Source organism: Carettochelys insculpta, chromosome 26 (assembly GCF_033958435.1).
Source record: "Carettochelys insculpta isolate YL-2023 chromosome 26, ASM3395843v1, whole genome shotgun sequence".
NCBI classification, from domain to species: Eukaryota; Metazoa; Chordata; order Testudines; family Carettochelyidae; genus Carettochelys; species Carettochelys insculpta.
In genome coordinates this window covers 5703029-5724739 of record NC_134162.1, presented here as the reverse complement: position 1 = coordinate 5724739, position 21711 = coordinate 5703029, and the positions used below count along the sequence as shown (strand labels likewise).

The following is a 21711-nucleotide window of genomic DNA, read 5'->3' as shown; positions in this document are numbered from 1 at the left end:
AGACAGAGAGAAGAAGGGTCTATTAAACGGAAACTGTGCCAAAGTACGGGACATGGCTGTTTAAAGGGGACATTATAGCAAAAAACTGTATCAGTTTCTATTTTAGCAAGAACAATTGTGATTTCATCTACCTAACTCACACAATGCTGCACATGAATGGGGTCTCAGGACTCAATGTGTTAACACTGCCCCCTCCTCTAGCAGAATACAAAAAGCAATGGCCAGACAATGGCTCTGAATGAAGAAGCTACCGCAGGAACATAGCAGGAATAGCATATGTGTGGGTTATTAAATAATCTGTTTTATTGTACTGCATTTACAAAGAAAAGACAATGCACTCAAGTAGAAAGAATAAAAATGTATTTTCCTTCAGGTTTTAGACGAACACAGCAAGTACAAATCCTTTAGTGAGCACTTTATGGCAATTTGGAAGTTTAGTGCCCCCCCCCCCCAAAGAGAGTGAGCAGAAGGGACAAGACAATGCTGACAGCTGCCTCTACATGTCTTCAACCCACAAGCTGCCGCTTTAATGAACTAGAGGATAACACCCTCTTCTGGTGGTGATGGGGGGAACATACCTCAAAACCCAATGTGCAGACCCCACCGTGGGTCTCATTCCTTTCACGTCAGCCACGTTGCAGAAGTGCACAGGACAGCAGCCGCTACAGTGATCCCACCAGAAGTTCCACTCACCCCGCCAAAGAGTCTTCACAGTATTTAAAGAGAAGGCAAATAATACACAGTCCAGTCTTGTCTGTAATCCCTTTGCAACAAGCGACTCTTGGAGCCAGGAAAGGAATTCCAGAGTCCAGGAAAACCAGTCAGCAGTTTTAGAACTGTTTTGGTATATTTATTTCCCTTAATCTTAAGATTATGCATAGAGAACCTTACTTAAGAACCCCTAAATGGACATGCAGCATGAATTTCAGTAACCGCTCAGGTCGGTGTTAGACCGGACAAGCAAGAAACTATAGGGCAAGACGGTTATGCCTCTGAAGTGGGTTAAGGAAGGACATCGGCTTTTGTGGATGGGAAGTTGTGAAGTCAGAACGCAAACACACAGAAGACCGAAATGTTTGTCTCACTGGCAACTAGGGTGTCACCATCTACTAGCGCCTTCTTGGCCTTCTGGGAGCTCCAGAGTCCTGTGGCAGTTTGCCCTCTGAGGACTTCTTGATCCCAAAGGCCTGTTTGGTCCATAGTGAGGAAGGGCTGTTCAAGTCCCTACCCTGCCAAAGCCTTGCTTTAGAGTAGACAGCGACGAATCTGTAATAGTGTAGGCAAGCTTAGGAGAGACCCATCATAAAATAGCAAACGCTTCAATGCTTTAACTCTGAATTAAAATAACTGCCTCCACAAACCCCTGTCACCCAGCTCCTCTGAGAGCCTTAAAAGCTTATATAATACTCTACCGGGCAACCATATTTTGAATGGTTTTAGGAAAGGGAAGCTGACTGTCTAGACTAAAAAGCCAAACCACCTAGTTCAGCTTTGTGTTAATCCCCAGGTACTCAATTGCATCTGAAAATGAAAGGCAATCCCACCTGGGGAAGTTACTTCTCAAGGCCAGCACCTACAGCAAGCTAACAGGAGAAATCTTGACATTAAGCTTTGGAAATGTGATGTTTCAAACTCAGGGAACATAGTGCGGCTGCAAAACAGATTCCAACTCACCCTCCACCCCGCCCTTTGTAACTGAATGGTCAAAGTAAGAGAAAGTACATTCCATCTTTCTAGACTAAATGCCAGCTGGTCACTGACGCTATGATAACTTCAGCCAAGGCAAAAGAAGTGCCAGTAGGGGGCACAAAACACGCACAGCTCACTTAAATGTCTAGGCAGATGCACCAGCAGCCCAGCTCCACTCTGCTGACAAAGCAGGCACACATCTCCCCTGAAGAGCGTGTGTTTAACCAGTTCCAACTTTTGCTTTTTTTTGGGGGGGGGGGTGGGGGGGGTGGAGAGTCTCTCTCATGTGATGTTCTAGTTCTAAGGCTCAGGCATATGAGAGCGCGTAACAGGTTTCACTGAATTCAGAAACTAATCTCAATACCGGGGGAAAAAAAATACATGGGACTAAAAATAGGTTTTAAATACAGCTCTTCATAGGATTCAGCGGCTAAAACTAAAGAAAAAATATATTTGACTGATAATGTGAGAAGTCTCCCAAGAAATGACAAACACTTAGGGATAGGTGGAGGATTTCGAGTTATCACCCAGGTGCCCATCTACTATTTCTCATCTTCCTGCTAGCCACTGGTTATACAAGGGAGTCAGTGAGCTGAGGATGGATTCACAGATCTTCATATGCCCTTCACCGGTGTAACTGAGTTAAGGGAGCCTACACTCAATACAGATCAGCTCACGCCTACATTCACAGGTAAGAAACTCGGGCAGCTTCAGATTCCAGTCAGTCAATCTTTGGCAAAGCCCAAACAAGGCAAAGCTCACAGAATGCCCACTGGCTGAGAAGAGTCTCTGCTTACTCCAATAAGCACACTCAAGTGAACAGGTTACATTTATCTAAAATCTTGGAAGCCTTGAAGGAAAAGCTTCGCACTGAAGAGGAACAAGGGCAAGAATGGACCTGGGGAGGGGCAGTTGGAACAGCTGGGTGTACCTAGGCTGTAAACCAGAGTGTACGGCTGTGGTGTTGGGTTGATGCCCTACAAGTTCAGCCAGGGGTGCCTGAGACACTCCGCTGCTGTAGCCCGTTTCTCTGGAATCAGCTCCAGCATAGGTAATAAGAAGTCTGTGAATGCAGCTGCCTCATCTTGTGACCACTCATATTTCTCCACCAGAACTTCAAAAAGGCCCCAGGGCTTAAGTTTGGTGATGTGTTTCAGATCACCTGAAAACCAAAAACAGACATGGAATTAGCAAGTACCAGAGGGGCTTACCAAGTTCCTCTGGGTAAGCCTCAGAACTCAAGTGTTGCTTTGGTAAATGCTGGCTAGGGGGGTACAGAGTTGAATTTTAACCCAAGTTCCACTCTTTTTTTTCATAAAGTTGCCCTTGGAGGTCAGCCAGTTTTAGAAGTACTTTGCAAGAAAGTCCCATTTCTCTCCTCTGACTTCTGCCCCAATTTCAATACAAAATTAGTTACCAGAAACAAAAAAAATACACACACACCAACCAGCGTGCTTGCCATCTGTCCTGACTAGCAGATGCACTGAACCAGCCTGAGGAGAGGTTCTCCATGTAGCAGGTGGCTGTTCAGATTTCTAAATCTGAAGGCTGTCTGACATCACAGAGCAGAAAACACTGTGGTCCTCATGCTCTGGCCAACAGAGAGAAGACAGATGCATTTTAGCAGCTAGTTTTAAGGAGCTTTATCATGCCAGAAAAGTATTACCCTCATTAAGAGATTCTTAGGCTGGATAATACAGTGCTGCTAGCTTCTGACAGCTCAGCAGAGTATTGCTCCTTCAAACAGAGTTGTGTTGTTTCAGAAATCTCTGGAAGAGAAGTCACTGGGGGTTGAAATAGCACCTCTCAATAATCACTTCCAGAGGGTACTGCTGCTCTGGTAGAATTAGACACGCAAGCCAGGAGCTGAGCAAAGTTGTCTATATGAAGGAACTCAACAGCACATTAAAGCCATTAACTGATAAAAACTAACTGTATGATGCCGAATCAGCCCACAAAACTAACATACTAACCCCAGCATCATTTGCCATCTGCTTGTGGTTGGCGTGTGCTGGGATGCGAGCACTGGTGTGCAATCAGCAGCCAACAAAATCTTATGTATAGAGCAGCATGTTGGTCCTGCAAGAATCTTTAGTGCAGCAGGCAGAAGACCTACAACCACAACTTTGCTGTGGTTTCTAGTTACCGAGTAGGTTCCAGCAACAGTCATTAGGGCACGCCTAGAAAAAAAATCTTATTTTCCTTTTACCTTTTTTGGTGAAAAACTCCTTGGAATATTTTCCTGCTACAATGAGCTTGCGAGGTATTTTCCCCAGAAGTTCTATGATCAATGCAATGTGATCTGCATGTTCCAAAACATTTCAGAAAGAAGAGAGACATACACAGCAGGTATCAATACAAGGCACTCCATACAGAGCCACAGCTCTGGACACCGACAGAGAGCAGCATGCACACCTCCATTTGGAAAACTTTTCATTCTTGTTTTCCTCCCTAACTGGGAGAGAATGGACAAAATCCAGAGCTCGATTCCCTTATTAGGGGAATCGTTGGATTGTAGTTCCTAGTATTCGAGGAACTCAGACCTGGAGAAGCCTATTCTCATTGATAGGTGGGGGCTGATGTGGAACAACACAGTGGTGTGGATGCTTTATCTCCTGATTGTCTGCAGTCCTGGTGCCTGGAGGAGGAAAAGGTGGCAGGGATACTACTTCTGTGATCAAAGAGCTCCTGTGAATATTTCGCACAGAGGGCAAAGTGCCTTGGAATTCTGCCTAGCAGCTCTACAATATGCGCAATGTGGTCTAAAACAGAAGGGGAAGAAGAATAAAATAAAAGGGACAAAGATGGGAGAATGGAACCGTGGCCGTAAAAGGCTTATTTCCACAACAATCTTGAGGAAAGAGGAGCTGTTTAAAGGTGATCCGCTGAAGAGCAAGGAATTTCAACTTTATGATGTATAAAGGGCAAAGCCTTTACACCAGGCGTGTCCAACCTGCGGCCTGCATGCGGCTCTGGACAGCTAGTAATGCGGCCCCACAAGATCATAAACTTTTAACATTATTATGTGATTTATATACATTAACTATATTATATATTTTATATGCGGCCCAAGACAATTCCTCTTCACTCAATGCAGCCCAGGCAAGCCAAAAGGTTGGACACCCATCCTTTACACTTCAGAAATAGCAGAAATATCAAATTTGGTCTCTGTTATGCTGTAGGATTGCTCAGAGTCCAAAGAATGCATTTGGACATACTCAGACCCCCTACTGAAGAGGTACAGGTGCTTGGCAGGTAGAGAGCTTTTCCTTCAAAGTGTTTAAAACCAGTTTTAGCTCATATTTCAAACAGTGATGAAAGAACTATCACTTCACACTGCTCAGATTTCAGCCCTGTAACAGACAGCAGTGGGGGCTGGGACAAGGCACTATGTTGACACAGCTGAAAACTAGGTTTGCTCTCATTTCTGTCACTAAGCTGCTATGCTACAGTCAGAGCTAAAGACCAGAAAAGAGCTGGTCTAGACTCCTGTATATCAGAGGCCCAACCCTTGGCAGCACCCCGCACCAAATGCAACAGCATAAATTAAACTAATGCATCACAGCCCACATGAGACTAAACAATCATATTACACTTCACTTCCCACTCCTTTTCCATCTTAATCTATTCAGGTTGTATTCAATGCATGCTGCATATGTTATGTGACAGCACAACAGGGCCTGATCTCTGTTGGAACCCCTACACTCTGTATTAAGAGCTAATGAAATCTCACTAGCTTTCCATCTGCCTCAAAAGTCCTGCAGCAAACCAAAAGCTCTAACCAAACAGATAAGACCTGATATTTTTAATGTAAAAAACAAGCAATACATTTGAGGCCTTTATACACAATAAAGAAAAAAAAACCCCCACATTTTCCCCCTTGGCAGTGACTTTTAAACGAGACTATATTCAGGGTGAAGGAGCAGATATAAAGTGATCACTTTATAGACAAGCTATGGGGTAACTAAAAACCCTGCCGTTCAGTAAAAGCTTGTGCTCATCAGCACTACCTGCTACCAGTGTTCCCACTAATTTTTGCTGTCCATGGGTGGAATAAGTTTTGTTAGGTACACGTGGGCATGTGTGAATGTGCACCCCCAGTATGAACTGCCCACTGCGGGTGCAGTGAGCACTCTGCTAATGAGCTGCGTGGCACCTGAATCTCTCCTGAGCAGCTGCCCAAGACCTCAGTTCATGGGAAACCCTGAAGACTACCAAATGGGCTGGAAATTTCAGAGAAGTGGCTCGTGTGAAAGTTCTGGTGTCACTACTCAGTCTGGCCTCCACGGATATTTTGGTACCTCACGATAGAACGTGGGAGGGCAGCTGCAAGAAGGGAAAATACAAAGACGCAGTCTCTCCCCCTCCAAGTGCAATTCAAGTTCTGGATGGAGAACAAGTTATTTAACTCAGAGTAGTTTCACTAGGGCTATTTAGAGAGCCAGGAAATACACAGTAAGGCCAGTATGAGAAGGCTTTTTAAATGCAAGAGAACAGCCCAGGTCGGAAGGCAGTGGTACATGAGCCAGGTAAAGTACTAATTAGGTGACTGATACTAGCCATTCACCTTGAATTTTAGTGCTTCCTTAGCTTTAGGATTCCCACATATGCAGAATGCTTATATTCTTGCACTTACAAATTTAGCTGCAAGGGGAGCTAGAGGTCATGGTTTCAGACACGTAAATTACTGAAATGCTCCAAGTAGATCTAAGAGATGCAATTTCTCCAGGTTTCCAATATCCCAGGATTACAAACCTATTCTTTATTTAAGATTAGAGATCTGACGCATGCTACGTGGAGGGATGCCCAGAGAAAGGACTCAAACTTTCTTACTGAGATGCCACTTTGATCTGTCTCACGGACTGCAGACCCATGCATGTATCTTGTAGCTTTCAGTTCCATTTGATCTGGTGTTTTAACCTAGGCAATAAGTGATCCAACTTTTTATTGCACAGGAGGTGGGGGGAGGTGGGGGGAATCATAGCTTGTGCAGGCACAGCCTATCTATCAACATTCTGAAGATCATGATCTTAAGATACATACTGCTGTGGCCAAAGAATAGCATAAAGGTTATGCTGTGGTGTCAATACTCCTCAGCTGGAATCAAGCAAACACTCTTCCATGGAAAACTGTTTTCTGGGCTCTAGAATGTCTGGAAGGGGCTCCCCCTCACTGAAGCAGATATGGCTTTTTTCCAATGCCTACTAAGACTGCTCAGACACTCCCAGACCAAGGGAATTTGCATATATCACACACACAAGCTGTGTGATGTGATAGTGCTTTTCAATGTACAAACTGTGCCAATTAAGAGCATCAAGGGAATTTACTGGTGCAACTAGGTGCCACTGGACCAATCCAGAGGCATTCAAATCTACCCAAGAAATACAGAAAAAACAAACTTGACTTGCTACAGAAATGTGAAATGAAGTTTACTTAACTATAGATTTTAAGAAATTACAACTCCTACGGAGCAGTCTTACTGATCGGTAGTGACAAAAACAGGAGCTGCACCAGTGGTGCAGAATTCTTGACAAGCCTCCTGGACAAAGTGTCCATGTTAGATAAAGTGAATTATTTCTTTGGCGTATGCAGTACAGACCAAATGACTACAGACACAAAAAGATCCCAGAGAGAGAGAGTTGGATCTTTAAGCTACACAATCCAAGAAGGTACAAGACTGCCTTTTGAGAACAAAAGGCCCGGGAACAGCACTTCTCTACTGACAGCAATGTTTTCTACGTTCAAGTCACTGGGAAATGGAATGAAATGTTTGCTAATTCCACCGCTCATATAGGGTCTGTTTGTTCAAAATGTGAAATAAAAGCTAATGGTCATCAATGAGCCAATCCATGATTAATGCTACAGGTGTGGTGGTGAGCAACTTACTAGAGAAAGCTGCATTTAAAAAACATTGTATTTCTTCTGAACAAAGTCTTACGCTGCCTGCTCAAACTTCAGAGCTCTAAAATGGACACAGTACCCTTATAGCTCACTACCACCCAATCCATTACCAAAGGGGTAGCCATGTTAGTCTACATCAGCAAAAATGAGAAGTCCTGTGGCACCTTATAGACTAACAAAATAATAAAGCAGTCACGTAGCACTTTAAAGACGAACAAAATAATTTATTAGGTGAGCTTTTGTAGGACACTTTGTTCGTCTTTAAAGTGCTACTTGACTCCTTTTTTGTTTTGATAATATAGAGACTAGCTCAGCTTTCTGTTACTTATAGACTAACATTCTTGGAGCATAAGCTTTTGTGAGCATCTGCTGAAGCGGGTCTTTGCCCTTGAAAGCTAATTCATTACCTGCATTGTAAAAGAGGCAGGAGAAAGTTAAGGTAACGTTATGAAAGGCGACACTCTGATTTGCTTTTAGGCAACAAAGTTCAATACACTGCATTTTATATATAAAAATTTCACTTGTTGTTCTCGCATGTTTCTAATATTCAGAGACAGTACCCTTCTCTGAGCGCACTGGACTTGGGTTCTGACAATGCGAGTCCTATTTCCTGTGCCACTGGCCCGCTGTAATGTCTTGGGCAAGTTCCTTTCCCATGCATCTGACAAAGTGGATCTTTGCCCATGAAAGCTTATGCTCCAAAACATCCGTTAGTCTGTAAGGTGCCAAAGAACTTCTTGTTTGTGCTGATACAAACTAACACGGCTACCCCTTTGAATCTCAATTTCCCCATAAATGAAGCTAAAGCTATTCGCACAGCGCGATGCAATGGTAATTTTCAGTGTACACAATGCAAGATCTAGTAGTATCTTCTGTTTTTGTCACTTCAATGTGCATCAGTAAGACAAATCCACAGGAATAGCAATTTCTTAAAAATCTAGTCAGATTAAAAAGTAAAACTTTATTTCACATTTCTGCAGCAAGTTGGATTTGTTTTTCTGCATTTCTTGAGGCCCACAGAGAAAAGCTCGACTTAATAAGTGTTTATATTATAACTAGTGTAGTATCACTGTGTTTGTGGGGATACTACTACTAGACCTCCCATATCTAATGCTGACTCAGAGGATGACATCATCATCAATATTAAAAATACTGGCTTCATTAAGCATATTTGGAACTGGGGACCTTAAATCAGAGATTGTGCATATTCTACAGCAGATAAAGGTGCAAATCAGGACACAGGAAAATGATTAAAGCTGTTCTGATCATATTCATTTGGAGCAGGAAGGAGATTCCCAGCAGCAATTAAAGGCAAGGGAAGTTGTTAGGTATCTAGCAACGGAAACTGAACCTTTGTTGTTTAGTGACTGAAACTGAAGCCTCAGGAGCACACAAGTCCCCCTCCGATACTACTAACCTGGGGCTTCTTTACTCCAGCAAGTGGACAAGTATCCAAAGGAGGAGCCTCTGCGCCTCTGTAACAAAAAGATCTCCCCCACCCTGGGGACACCCAATAACTCTTGTGCTACTTTTCCCTTTTAAAAAGACAGTCACACTCACCTTCATCCCGAGAGTAGTCTTCTCCCGAGTGGGGTTCAAACAGGTAGTCTCCTGTGGCTAGTTCAAAGGCCTACACAAGAAAAAAGTTAATGTGTTGAATTACTCAAGTTGTCGCTGTTAGACACTTACATGTTAGTTCTGAAGAGCAGATGTGGCAGTTTGGATGGGAGACAGAAACAATTACTTGTAAAAACCTAGAAAGATATTCAGCTCTAGTCTAATCTTTTGTGAGGAAGACGCATTGCCACAATGACAGGTCTATTAGTATACCTCAATTGTCTCATTGAGCAAATCTGGATCATGGCACAGTGAGTGTCTGTGACATCAAGTTCAACTATCAAGATATTGTACCAAGCAAAGATTCATCCGCCGACCCCCAAACTAGGCTTTGCTTTGATAGTTAGCTAACAAGGCCACGTGGGACACCAAGGTGCCACAGGACTGCTTGTTATTTGTGAAGCTACAGACTAACACGGCAACTTCTAAGACTATTCCTCCAAAAAGGGCATTTTTCACAAATTCAACGACCTTTCCAACCACCTTCCAAGCACATTTTTGCCCATTCTCTACTTCTACATTTGGAGACACCACTGTACCTTCTAAAGCATCCCTGTACAGCCCACAACGTGAGCCTGTGCAACACAGTACGTTCTGGCTGTCTGATGACGAATTCTATCTACTTTACCGTTTCCAAGCTTTGATTTCCGAGGTGCTGCAACTTTTGTCGATTCAGAACGAAATCAGTGTGCGTATTTCCAGAGCTGTTTTAGTGCGTTTAGGAAACTGTAGTGAGTGCCTTCCGTACTCACATTATGGAACTTGCTTCAGAATCCATCCCTTGACAGGCTGTACTCTGCCATCCTGGCTCTTACCTACTATCTATTTTAGAGAGTTTGTCTGGTCAAGAACTCCAACTAAACGTGAGAGCTAGGACCACCAAATTCAATATACAGCTTCCTCTTATAACTTAAGAGCAGTGGCAGGCAAAACATGGCCTGCCAAGCCACTGGATCCAGCCTGCAACCAAACTGGAGCCTCAGACAGGCTGTCTGCCTGCCCCACTCCTGCACCTTTGTTCAGAACGTCTGGGTTGTATGTGCTCTGAGCACTGCTGCAAGCCTGGGGGAGAGGCTTCATCTGAACCCAACACAATCTCGCAGCTTCTATTGGCTGGAAACCAACCAATGGAAGCCACAATATTGTGCTGGGGATGGGGGCCTCACACAAAGCCTCTCCCTTCCTTCCCCCAGCTCGCAGTGACACTCGGAGAAGCACACAACAACTCTGAGCAGTGTGTGCAGGTGGGGTTGCTTGACGTGAACCACCTAATTCAGTGCCTCCTGTCCAAACAGCCTGCCTCTGGCATCCCATCCCCTCCCTCTCTGCAACCATCTGCCCCAGGTCACAACCTTAAACCTCTGCACCCATACATCCTTCCAGATCCTGCACCACAATCCATTGCCAGAGGTCACAGGCCAAATCCTGGCACTCCTGGCCTAAGTCACAACCAACTCCCAGACCCTGCACACTCCAGCCCCCCACTTCCATGTCAGAATTCTCTTGAGAACTCATACTCCTTCACGGACTGTGCATCCCCCTCCTGCAGCCCAGTCCCCTGCCCTCTCCTTCCCCCAAACCTCATACACCCTCCTGCACACCAGTTCCCTACCCCTAGCTCCCTTCTGCACCACAGAGTACACAGGATGCTGCTATTTCCCAGAATTCACTGCAGCCACCGAATATGGGAGGTCGACCCTGTCTGACCATACTCACCATACAGGCTGTGCTCCAAATATCAGCAGGGGTGCTATACCCAGATCCTATCAGCACTTCCAAGGACCGGTATTGCCTTGTCTGAATGTCCTCAGTGAAGTGTTTGTGCTGAAGAGAAAAAAAAAAAAAAAAAAAAAAAAAAGATGCTGCATTAAGCTCTGAAGGAAGAGATTCCTTTGAGGTAATACCAGAGAGTTGCTATTTTCTGAGACAGCTTGCAGATGTAACATGACAGGCTAGTTTGACATCTCAATTAAATCTCAACAAATAATTTTAGCAAGTGACTTGTGACAAGTAACCTATTACACGTCAGACACCACCAGCTTCTGTCAAACAGGACACCGTGGCTGCGTCTACACGTGCACGCTACTTCGAAGTAGCGGCAGTAACTTCGAAATAGCGCCCGTCACGTCTACACGTGTTGGGCGCTATTTCGAAGTTGAAATCGACGTTAGGCGGCGAGACGTCGAAGTCGCTAACCCCATGAGCGGATGGGAATAGCGCCCTACTTCGACGTTCAACATCGATGTAGGGACGTGTAGACGATCCGCGTCCCGCAACATCGAAATAGCGGGGTCCTCCATGGCGGCCATCAGCTGGGGGGTTGAGAGATACTCTCTCTCCAGCCCTTGCGGGGCTCTGTGGTCACCGTGGGCAGCAGCCCTTAGCCCAGGGTTTCTGGCTGCTGCTGCTGCAGCTGGGGGTCCGTGCTGCATATACAGGGTCTGCAACTAGTTGTTGGCTCTGTGTATCTTGCACTGTTTAATGAAAGTGTGTCTGGGAGGGGCCCTTTAAGGGAGCGACTTGCTGTTGAGTCCGCCCCGTGACCCTGTCTGCAGCTGTGCCTGGCTCCCTTATTTCGATGTGTGCTACTTTGGCGTGTAGACGTTCCCTCGCTGTGCCTATTTCGATGTTGGGCTGAGCAACGTCGAAGTTGAACATCGACGTTGCCGGCCCTGGAGGACGTGTAGACGTTATTCATCGAAATAGCCTATTTCGATGTCGCAACATCGAAATAAGCTATTTCGAAGTTGGGTGCACGTGTAGACGTAGCCCGTGCAGCCTAAACATTAGGAACCATGTTAACAATGGGATGTACTTCATAGCTATCAGTGTGTGCATGCTAGTGCTAGTGGATCACAGTTTCAGGTTGACTCTAAAACCATGATAACATCAAGTTAAGGTGAACGACAAAGCTTTTGCAAACACCTTTTAAATAAAGGTTAATAGCCTCTATCATGATAAATATACCCAGACCAATACATTTCTATTTGAGTCATTACTGAGAAGCAGTTTGTAGTTACTTCAGAAGTCCAACATCCCCTGCTTCCCAGAAGGTGTATGGCAGCACCTATCTAAACCAGAGCAAGAAAGACTTCTAGGACCGGGGTGTGCAAAGTGGGCGGTGGGCCCCTTTGGGGGCATGTGTGACATTTCATGGGGGTGGGGGGGGGGGGCACAGCACAATTGGCTGTTGGGTCTCAGGCTCATCCACCTCATTAAAAATGTGGAAATATGTTACTGTTTTCAAGTATGTGTATTCACATTTCTATACCGATTAATAAAGGTTGTACATTCTACAGACTTATTTTCTTACACTGGCTACAGAGTACACCCCCCACATATCTGAACATAACTGAGATTTCCATTGGTTTGGATTACATTAGACAGGCTTGAGGGGAAGAGGTGTTAACTGGAGGGACGAAAAGTGGAGCCCCAAAAAAAGTTTGCTCACCCCTATTCTACGATACTGTCTGATCAGTTGCAATGCAAACAGAGAATCTTGAATTTAGGACTTTTCAAGGGAGTAAAGAGAATTCCAAACTGTCTTGCTATTTAATATTATTCACAGATGTAACCCTGGAGGCAGTGAGACTGCTGATAAGGAAGAGGCAAGTCCCTGCGCCAGCATTGTGGAATAGATTGCATTCTCCCTTGCCAGTGGGCTCTGCCTCCAGGGTTACCTATACAAAACAAAAAAGCAGTCTTGTAGCACTTTATAGACTAACCAAATAATTTATTAGAGGATAAGATTTCGTGGGGCAGACCTACTTCTACAGAGCTGGAAAACTCTACATCTGAAGAAGTGGGTCTGCCCCACGAAAGCTCATCCCCTAATAAACTATTCAACTAGTCTTTAAAGTGCTAAATGACAGCTCTTTTGTTCTGTGAAGAGAAAGACTAACATGGCTATCTATAGACATTCTTTCCTGCTTAAGATTTCTTACAGCTTCTGCATCACAGAGCTGCAAGGGACTTTTGAGAAATCATCAAGTCCACTCTCCTGCATTCATGGCAGGAACATGCACCATCTGGACCATCCCTGTCGGACAGGTGTCAGACCTGCCCTTAAAAATCTAGTGATGGAGTTTCTGCAATCTCTATAGGCAATTTATTCCAATTTTTAACCATCCTGACAACTAGGTTTTTCCTGATGTCCAAGCATTTAGAAGCACTGCCATACATTTTACTTTGCATGTTCAGAAATCATAAATGAAATGGTTCCCTCAGAACATATGTTTTGATAAGGCACATTAGTCTAAAAACTTAGTGCAAAGATTAAATTAGCCCTCAAGACACGACAGGTGAGTTTGAGCTTTCGTGAGCACGGACTCACTTCATCAAATGCTGGTCTTGGAAATCTGCAGGGCCAGGTATAAATAAGCCACCCTTGCTGACTGAGCTAACCTTGTTATCCCCACCCTTGCTCTGGCTTATTTATACCTGGCCCTGCAGATTTCCAAAGACCAGCATCTGATGAAGTGAGTCTGTGCTCACGAAAGCTCATGCTCAAAACTTTTCTGTTAGTCTATAAGGTGCCACAGGACCCTTCGTTGCTGTTACAGATCCAGATTAACACGGCTACCCCTCCGATACAGGTGAGCTGTAGACTTTTACACATTTTTAAAAGTAAACAATACAGACTGCCTTCTTCAAAGCCCCCTCAATCCCAGTCAACTGGGAACAGATAAGCAGCTTTACTAACTCAACACTGAAAGGTTTGACACTTACCACCCAGCAGGCATTTCCTAGATCAGCTATCTTCACTTTGAGTTTATCTGCATTCCTTGGCTCAAGGGGATTAAGGAGAAAATTCCCAGCAGTGGATTTCCCTAAATGCAATATGCACAACAGCTGATTAAATCCACACCGACAGGGCCACCATCTGCCACCCAAACCCCAAAGGCATTCATGCAGGAAAGACATGGGTCAGTGATGAGAGTACTCCTCCCTGCAGTCTAGCTACTAACCACCGACCTCTAGTCCATATCTGTTTATCACCACAGTTCATGGGGGCATAAACATTGTAAAATTAACCTAACTAGTACATTATGCATCGTCCGCATATGTTCAAAAGCTCCTCCGCCTGTGCTGCAGTAGGAAGAGACTGAAATGCTAGCATAACAGAGCATGTGGAAGTGCAGGAAGAAGGCAGTGTCTGAGCTCTGCTTGCTTGACTCTGTTTCTTAGTAAACACGCTGACACCGGCAGAATGCTTTCAGCAGCACTGGTAGTGTGTAAGAGAGCCTCAGCCCTAGGGAGCCTCTCTTTGAAGTTACAAGGATTCAATTCCAAAAATGGCAGCAGCTCTCCCCACAGCAGCAATGCAGTTGGCTGCAAAGTGAAGTACAGTTCCAACAAGAAGACATGGATACGCTAGAAATAAAAAGTCATTAAGCGACATCTAGTAAGGATTCCTAAGTGCATTAGGAAAGGCAGCTCTGGAAAAAAGAAGACTTTCGTAACTGTTGCTCTTTGAGATGCATTCCTCATGTCCATTCCAACATGCGTGCGCATGTGCTGCGTGGACGATCCCTGGAAAGCTTTCCATTCCAGTACCCATTGGGTCAGCTACGAAGCCCCATGGAGCGGCACTGTTATGGCAGCACACATACACCACTGCTCACCCTTCACTTACTCAATTCTTTTTTGCTGCACCATTCCAACAGAGAGGAGGCAGGTGGGATTCAGAATGGAGAGGAGCAACACCTCTCAAAGAACAGTTACGAAAGGTTGATAACCATCTTTTCCTCTTCAAATGATTGCTCGCTTCGATTCCAATAGGTGACTTCCAAGCAGTGCTCCTACAGGTCTGGGTCAGAGTTCGCCACAGTTCTGCAATAAGCAGCCAGCTGTTTTACAGAACGGGTCTGTGCGTCTGACATCCACAGACTGAAGTGCTCACTCATTCTTATTCATACGAGGATTTGGGAAGAACATGGGAAGGAAGATGTCCTGATTAATATGAAACTAAGGCATCATTTTAGGGAGGAAAATGGGGCTTGGGCACAGCCAGATCAAAAGTTTAGATAAAAAGTGTATACGGGGGCTCAGATTTCAGTGCCCTCAAGTCAGAGATGCTTCTAGCAGAAGGGATCACTACCAGCAATAGTGGTACCTTTGTTCTCAGATGGGCCATTATTTTCATTCTCATCTTCTGAAGGTATCTCTGCGAGTATACTTTCTTGCAACTGGCTGATCTCCTGTTCACTGAACGATTGTTCTTCGCTTGAAGTTGGCTGATATACCATGGAATCCAGCACCTCAGAAATTAAGGGCACACGTGAGTCCGACATTACTTCTCGTGACCTGTTCTCTGCATCTCCGTTACGCTGGCTGTAATTACAGCTATGTAAGCCATCCTCTTCCTGTGCTAGAGAGTGCCCATCACAGTCATTGGCATTATGAAGGTCCTCCTCAAGCCTCCCAGACCCTTGGTTGCTGGAGTCTGTGAAGGCAGTCATGTGTACTACTCCGTTGCAGTTCATTTCTGGTATGCACTTTTCCATGCTGCCTTCCATTAGGATAGTTTGCTCTTGCACATGGGCAACTTCAGCTAGAGAAAGGGAAAAGGGAAAAAAAAGTTATCCGAAAGCTCTCAAGGACAGGGAAGCAACACATGGACTAACAGCTATAGGAAGACCTAAAATGAGCCCCAAAACGACTATGTTTACAAAGAACAGCCATGCACAATGATTTAATTAATTAATTTTACCAACCAGCACAATGCTTGCTGGTCCCTGCTCAGACTCATTCTGCCCTTAAGTTAGGCGGCTGTAACTATATCAGACAGTAGTATGAAAAAAACCTAACTCCTGAATGATGTAGCTACCAAGTGCTCTTCCATCCACACAGCTGTATCTACAACAGGCATCAGGCTGGCACAGCTTTTCTGGGGAGGTCGTGTCTGTATACTAGTAGTAAAAATCCCTTTTGTCCGCAAAGACTGCGTCTACGCTATAGGGCTATGCCAGCCTGGATGCACTGACATAGGTGTGGTCGACACCACGACGGCCCGTCGATCAAACTTAGGCAACTTCAGCCTCAGGAATAACATAGCTGAAGTCGATGTACTTAGATTTACTTACCGCAGTGTCTTCACTACAGAGAGAGAGTCTACAGCAGACACTCTCCCATGGACTCTGCCTACACTTCTCGTTCTGGCAGATAACCAGAATCAAGAGGAGAGTGCTCAGCGGTTGATTTATCGCACCTATACCAGATGCAATAAATCGATTTGCGCTGGACTGGTATCTGCTCATTGCTTGGAAGGGTAATAAGAGACATGCCCATAGTGGTGCTGAAATACCCGCCACCTGGTCTGCATCTAAAAATTCACAACCTAGTTATATCACTCAGGGCTGTGAAAAGTTTCATGTGCCATGTGGCGCAGTAAGGCTGACCTACTCCCCATCGTAAATACAGAGAAGCCAATGGACGAATTCCTCTGCAGCTCTCACTAGTCTGTGGCGGTGGATTCACTATGGTAGAAAAACGCCTTCTGTCACTGTAGATGTCCACACTACAATGGCACAGCTACAGCTTTTGCAATGTAGACATACTGCCCATTGCATAACTACACAACTTTAGTGAAATACAGTGGCGATTCAGTTACAGTTCAGTGGTCAGCATTCACAAGGCTGGTGCATAGCATTAGAGGCCTGACCACCACATGCTGCAGAGAAGAACACTGCAACTAACAGCGTAGCGGAAGGAATGTTAACTGTGCTTTGCTTTAAACAACTGCCTGCATACAAGAGAGTGACATTCCAGATCCATACCCAGCTTTCCTGGCACCCCTTCATCAGATGAACTCTCTTTTAACAGCATCTCAAGAGGGTTCTGAGCTTTTCCCTGCTCTTCAGGCTCTGTTTGTACAGGGCTTGCCTCCTTCTCCATCTCCTCTATCTCCTGCATTCGCTTCTCCAGCAGCTCCGCCTGCCGTTTCTGCTTTTTCTTGAGTTTTTTTTTCTTATTCTTTGACATTTTGTCAGCCTGCAGAGAAACGTCAGACACCTGGCTTGGTATTTATTCCAATAAAATCCCAGCTTGCAGTCAGGTTTTCAGTGCAATTCTTTCTAAATAAATCTGGAGACTGAAAAGTAACCCCCCGCCCCCCAAGAACAGATGCAGCAGTTAGAAAGCCCTTTACCTACTGCAAAGCCAATGGGCTTCAGCCCTGACCCAAAAACTACACCCTCACAGGACATGCCCTTAGCTGTACTTAAGTGGTTGGCTTGCAGTACGCTCTGATCAACACAGACATTTCTGTGGCCCACCCTCCACCTACCCATGATGACAAAATGCATTCACTTATCTCTACACACCTTAAATACTAAGTGGTTCATATTAGGCTACGGGAGCATCACTCATGGAACAGACTAAGTGCTTTAACTCGGTTAGTTTAACAAACTTTGTTTTAAATAAAATATTAATTTACGTCCAAAGAAAAGGTTTCAACATGGTCTTTATTTACGGTATAAGGGTGAGAAACCATTTTTGGGTTGGGGGAGGGTCACTGACCCACAGAAAAAAGCCAGTTGGGGGCCACACAAAGGTGATAAGCAGAACAGATGTGGCCCCACTGAGCTCCTCATTTCTCTTGCACTCCTGCCCCATGAGGCAGGGGAGGGAGGACCCAGGCTTCCCACAAACTAGATTAACTCTTCTGGAGCCAGCCGATTTCGTAGGTCCCCAGGCTCTGTGGTGGGGACAAAAATGAGGGGTTCAGTGCATGGGAGGGGGCTGCTGGGGAATGGGATAGGGATTGAGGTGCCGGGTCTGAGTGGGAAAGTGCAGGAGGCGGGTCTGGGTAGGAGCAGGCATGGAAGCAGGCCGGGAAGTCAAAATCTGGCCAATGGGAGCAGCAGGGAAATGGTCCCGGGAGCAGTTTCTGGTGCTGTGTTCCTCCATCCAGGGAGAGAGGAAGGGACAGCAGATAGAGCCACATTTGTTTCCCCATGAAAACCTGTCTGGTCATGGGGCTGTCCCCCACTCCTCCAGTGCAGCAGTAAGCTGGTGCTCACAGAACCACCTCATGGGCTGGGAGTGAGGAGGTACCATGGGGCTAGAGCACCAGCACAGGCCCTTTGCTGTGGGGGTACAGCTCCAAGCCTTGTGGTTCACCTGCAAGGTTGAGAACCCATGCTGTACTTCAACAGCCACCCTGGAGCAAAAGGAGCTCCATCTCCATAACCCATGGAATCCTGGGACCATCCACTGGGGATCCCATAACAGGTGTCAATTATGTTGGCATTTTTGAGATGTATGATATTGCAGCCTCTCTCACACAGGCCAAACACACATTAGATAGCAACTGCCTCGTCACACTACATTGACCAGATTCAAATATGTAAAAGAGCTGGCATTACTAAAGCTCCAACCCACTTGGGCCACTTCAATAGCACACAGCCTCATTAACCACAGCTAACGATTGATGGTCTAGGAATGCTGAGCTCTTGAAAATGCTAGTGATCTTGGGAAGCTGGTACTGAACAGCTCCATTATTGGATGCCATTCTGCACCCAGCTGTACCTGTAACAGCAAATTTAAATGTTCATCCATGCATTGAACAGCCATACGCTGAACTTGTTATTACTGCAAGTTCCTCCATTCCTTTTGCTAGGTCCTCAAAGTAGGATTCCACTTATCATATTATAGACAAAAGCACAGCACAACTATAAACAAGCTGTAAACCTGAAGGTATGTAGGCAGCACGCATTTACATTTTTAAAGGTAGGAAAAAAAGTTACCATACTTACGGGTTTGGGCTGTGGTGCAGTACTCACTGGAAGAGAAAGAGAAATAAGTTAGTATGCTTACATTACAGATTGCAATCGCACTGCAGTAAAAACATCACATGAGCAGAATGCATTAACTACTGGAAACCAGGCATGTCTTCCAGAGTCCCACTTTCTTTCCTTGTGGAAATTAGGTATTTTTGAAACAAAGCGCCACTGAAAGAAATACTGATTCTTTCCTTCCCTCCCTATGTGTCTAGGGAATGTCCGTCTTATTTCTCTACAGCCTAGGGACAAAGAGCTCAAGTGCATCCTCCAATTCTGAAAGCCTCAACTCTCCAAAGAGGAACAGCAGTCACCCTGCCAGAAAGAATACACCACCAAACATTTCCATTAGAGGAGTCAAGCTCCAGTTAAACAGACTGGACAGCAGACTCCCTTAACTGGTGACCAGGAAAAGGGACTTAAAGCTTGCAACAGCATGATAGGATACCTGCTTCATGCACTATATACATTGCTTAAGCCAAGATGTTAACTGGGATGTTGGCACCAGAATATGAGAACTCTGGGGGAGGCTAGTAGCCTAGCCAGCCAAAGCTGTGCAGTACTGGCCTCAGCCAAAAGCTACATTTTGCATATCAGAGACTGACAAGAACCATCAAGTCCTGGGGATATATGGGGCACATACAGAGATGCCAAGAAAGCGTGTTGAGAAAATATGTGGAGACTTCAAACAAAAATAAAGCCTGACCTCTGCCATAAATCAGATGCTGCAATCAGACAACAGGGAAACCACTTCTGTTGGCTTAATCCCCCTTCAAACCTGCCCTGAAAGTTGGTTAATGTGTGCTGCTCAAGTCATGTCATCAAAAGTTTGCCAAAACAGATCCACAGAATTGCCAAAGGAAAGAAATTTTCCCACTTTCTAGAACACACAAGGATGTGTTCTCTAAAAGCTTGAATTCTCATGCACTCACAACAGCGCTTAAGAAAAATACCATGTGACATTTGTCTAGTGCTGTCTGTAGGAGTCTTTCAGAATGCTTGACAAATGACTATTTTGCCACCTAGTCTGTGTCAGATTAACATAGAAAGCGCATATCAATGACCATGTACGCTGTATATAACTAATATTGCAGCTTATGACTGGCTTTGCCAAAATGGCTTGAAATGCTGTTCCTCTACTCTGCAATACTGAGACGAGAACTAGAAAAATTCTCAGATCAGTTGCAATTTTTTTGGACTCTGCATGTTTTTTGTGGTAAAGGCACCTGCAGAGCCAGAAGGAGGGGGAGCCCCAGATCTCTGCCATTCCGTTGCTTCCGCGGCCAGCCTGCGGATGTACTGCTCATTGACACACAGGAGAATATTCTCAGGTTTAATATCTGTATGGATGATCCGACACTTCGTGTGCAAGTAATCCAGACCCTGCAAAACCTGTGCATAGGAGAGATGAAAACAAATATTCAAGAGATGCACACAATGAGCAAATTAGATGTGGAAGGGTGAGAAAATGAATGTTCAATAGTTATCTAGGTAATGAACAAACAGGAAGTTTTCAAGTTAAACCCCAGGGCTATCTTGGTGTTACAGTTACCATGAGTTAAAAGGAAGTTTACTACTTTAACTAGGTAATTAGAATAAAATGCTATCACCACTTTTATTCATTGACCTACCAGTACTTGAGGATTAAGCCCCCCTGAATTTTAACACTTGGTACCTTCCCACTCCTATCTTATGTCCCAGGAGCATCCTGTCCCTTAGTTATTTACAAAGTTAAGAGAGAAGAGTACAAGATCCTCCTACTTCCTGTAAACAGAGTAATGCGGTCAGTGAAGAGTGAACTTACAGAAACAAAAGGGAATCCAGTCGCTGTAGGAAAGCGGAGGGAACTTACCTTCCCTTCAGGAGCAACAAGATTTGTTTGAGAAAGGGGGTGAAAAGTCTAGCCAGCCAATTTTTGATGCTAAGTTTAAATGGTTATAGGCAGCACAGAGGGATTTATGTTACATGCAGTCCCTACTCAAATTAGACCTCAACTGAACAGAATGCAAGTAACTGGACTACTGAAGCCACTTATTTGTTTTGTAAGAACATATACTACTATGAATGCCTTCAAGTTTCATTCCCTGCATTTGATGGAAGAGCAATTACAGTCCCAAAACCCAGTTCTCACTGGAGTCAGGGTATTGGAACGTGCCTGCTGGATGATTCTTTTGACACAGGGAAGTGGAAGTCCCTGATAATTTGACTTGATGATCCACTTCAAGAGATGATGCCCTAGAACTTCAAACACCATACAGATATCTACAGCAGGGTCAAGGAGAAAGAGGGACACCATGAACCAAAGTGACCCCACACTTCTTAGAGCTGAAATTAAATCTAACCCCAAGCAATACCTTGTGAGATTTGCAGAGCCCTGCAAACCTAACCCATATCATGTGGATCTCTGGAGATACCTGCACAGGGTTCTTTCCTGCTTGCCAAGTGGGGAGGATGGTGCCAGGGCAGGCTTCAACATTGCCATCAGAGAAAGGATGCAAGAAGCTGCATCCTAAATCTCCCAACAGGAGAGGCCGAGCGCTGGCCCTGTCAGGCAGCCCTCCCCTCACCTGCATGGTACACACTGACTCAGGCCTCAGGTCTCTGCTGCGCTTGACTTGCTGCCTGCACAACACAGCCTCTCCTCACTCATCTGTGCTCCCTCTCCCCTCCAGATTTGTTGTGAAGATGGAAGCATAACCTGGATTGCATCTTGGATGAGGAG

At 45.0% G+C, this 21711-nt stretch overlaps 1 protein-coding gene across 1 annotated transcript in view; it reads right to left on the bottom strand.

Moving 5' to 3' along the window:
* Positions 1–750: 750 nt before the first annotated feature.
* Positions 751–21711, bottom strand: part of SRPK1 (SRSF protein kinase 1) — a 47706-nt gene continuing 26745 nt past the window's right edge. The window contains exons 7-16 of the mRNA XM_074977560.1: positions 21145–21251; positions 20216–20381; positions 18966–18991; positions 16986–17199; positions 15323–15760; positions 13936–14036; positions 10924–11031; positions 9151–9220; positions 3899–3991; positions 751–2851 (exon numbers count right to left, since the gene is read on the bottom strand). Of these exons, the coding sequence (XP_074833661.1) occupies positions 2667–2851; positions 3899–3991; positions 9151–9220; positions 10924–11031; positions 13936–14036; positions 15323–15760; positions 16986–17199; positions 18966–18991; positions 20216–20381; positions 21145–21251 (1508 nt within the window). The 3' untranslated portion in view covers positions 751–2666. The remainder of the gene's footprint in view (positions 2852–3898; positions 3992–9150; positions 9221–10923; positions 11032–13935; positions 14037–15322; positions 15761–16985; positions 17200–18965; positions 18992–20215; positions 20382–21144; positions 21252–21711) is intronic.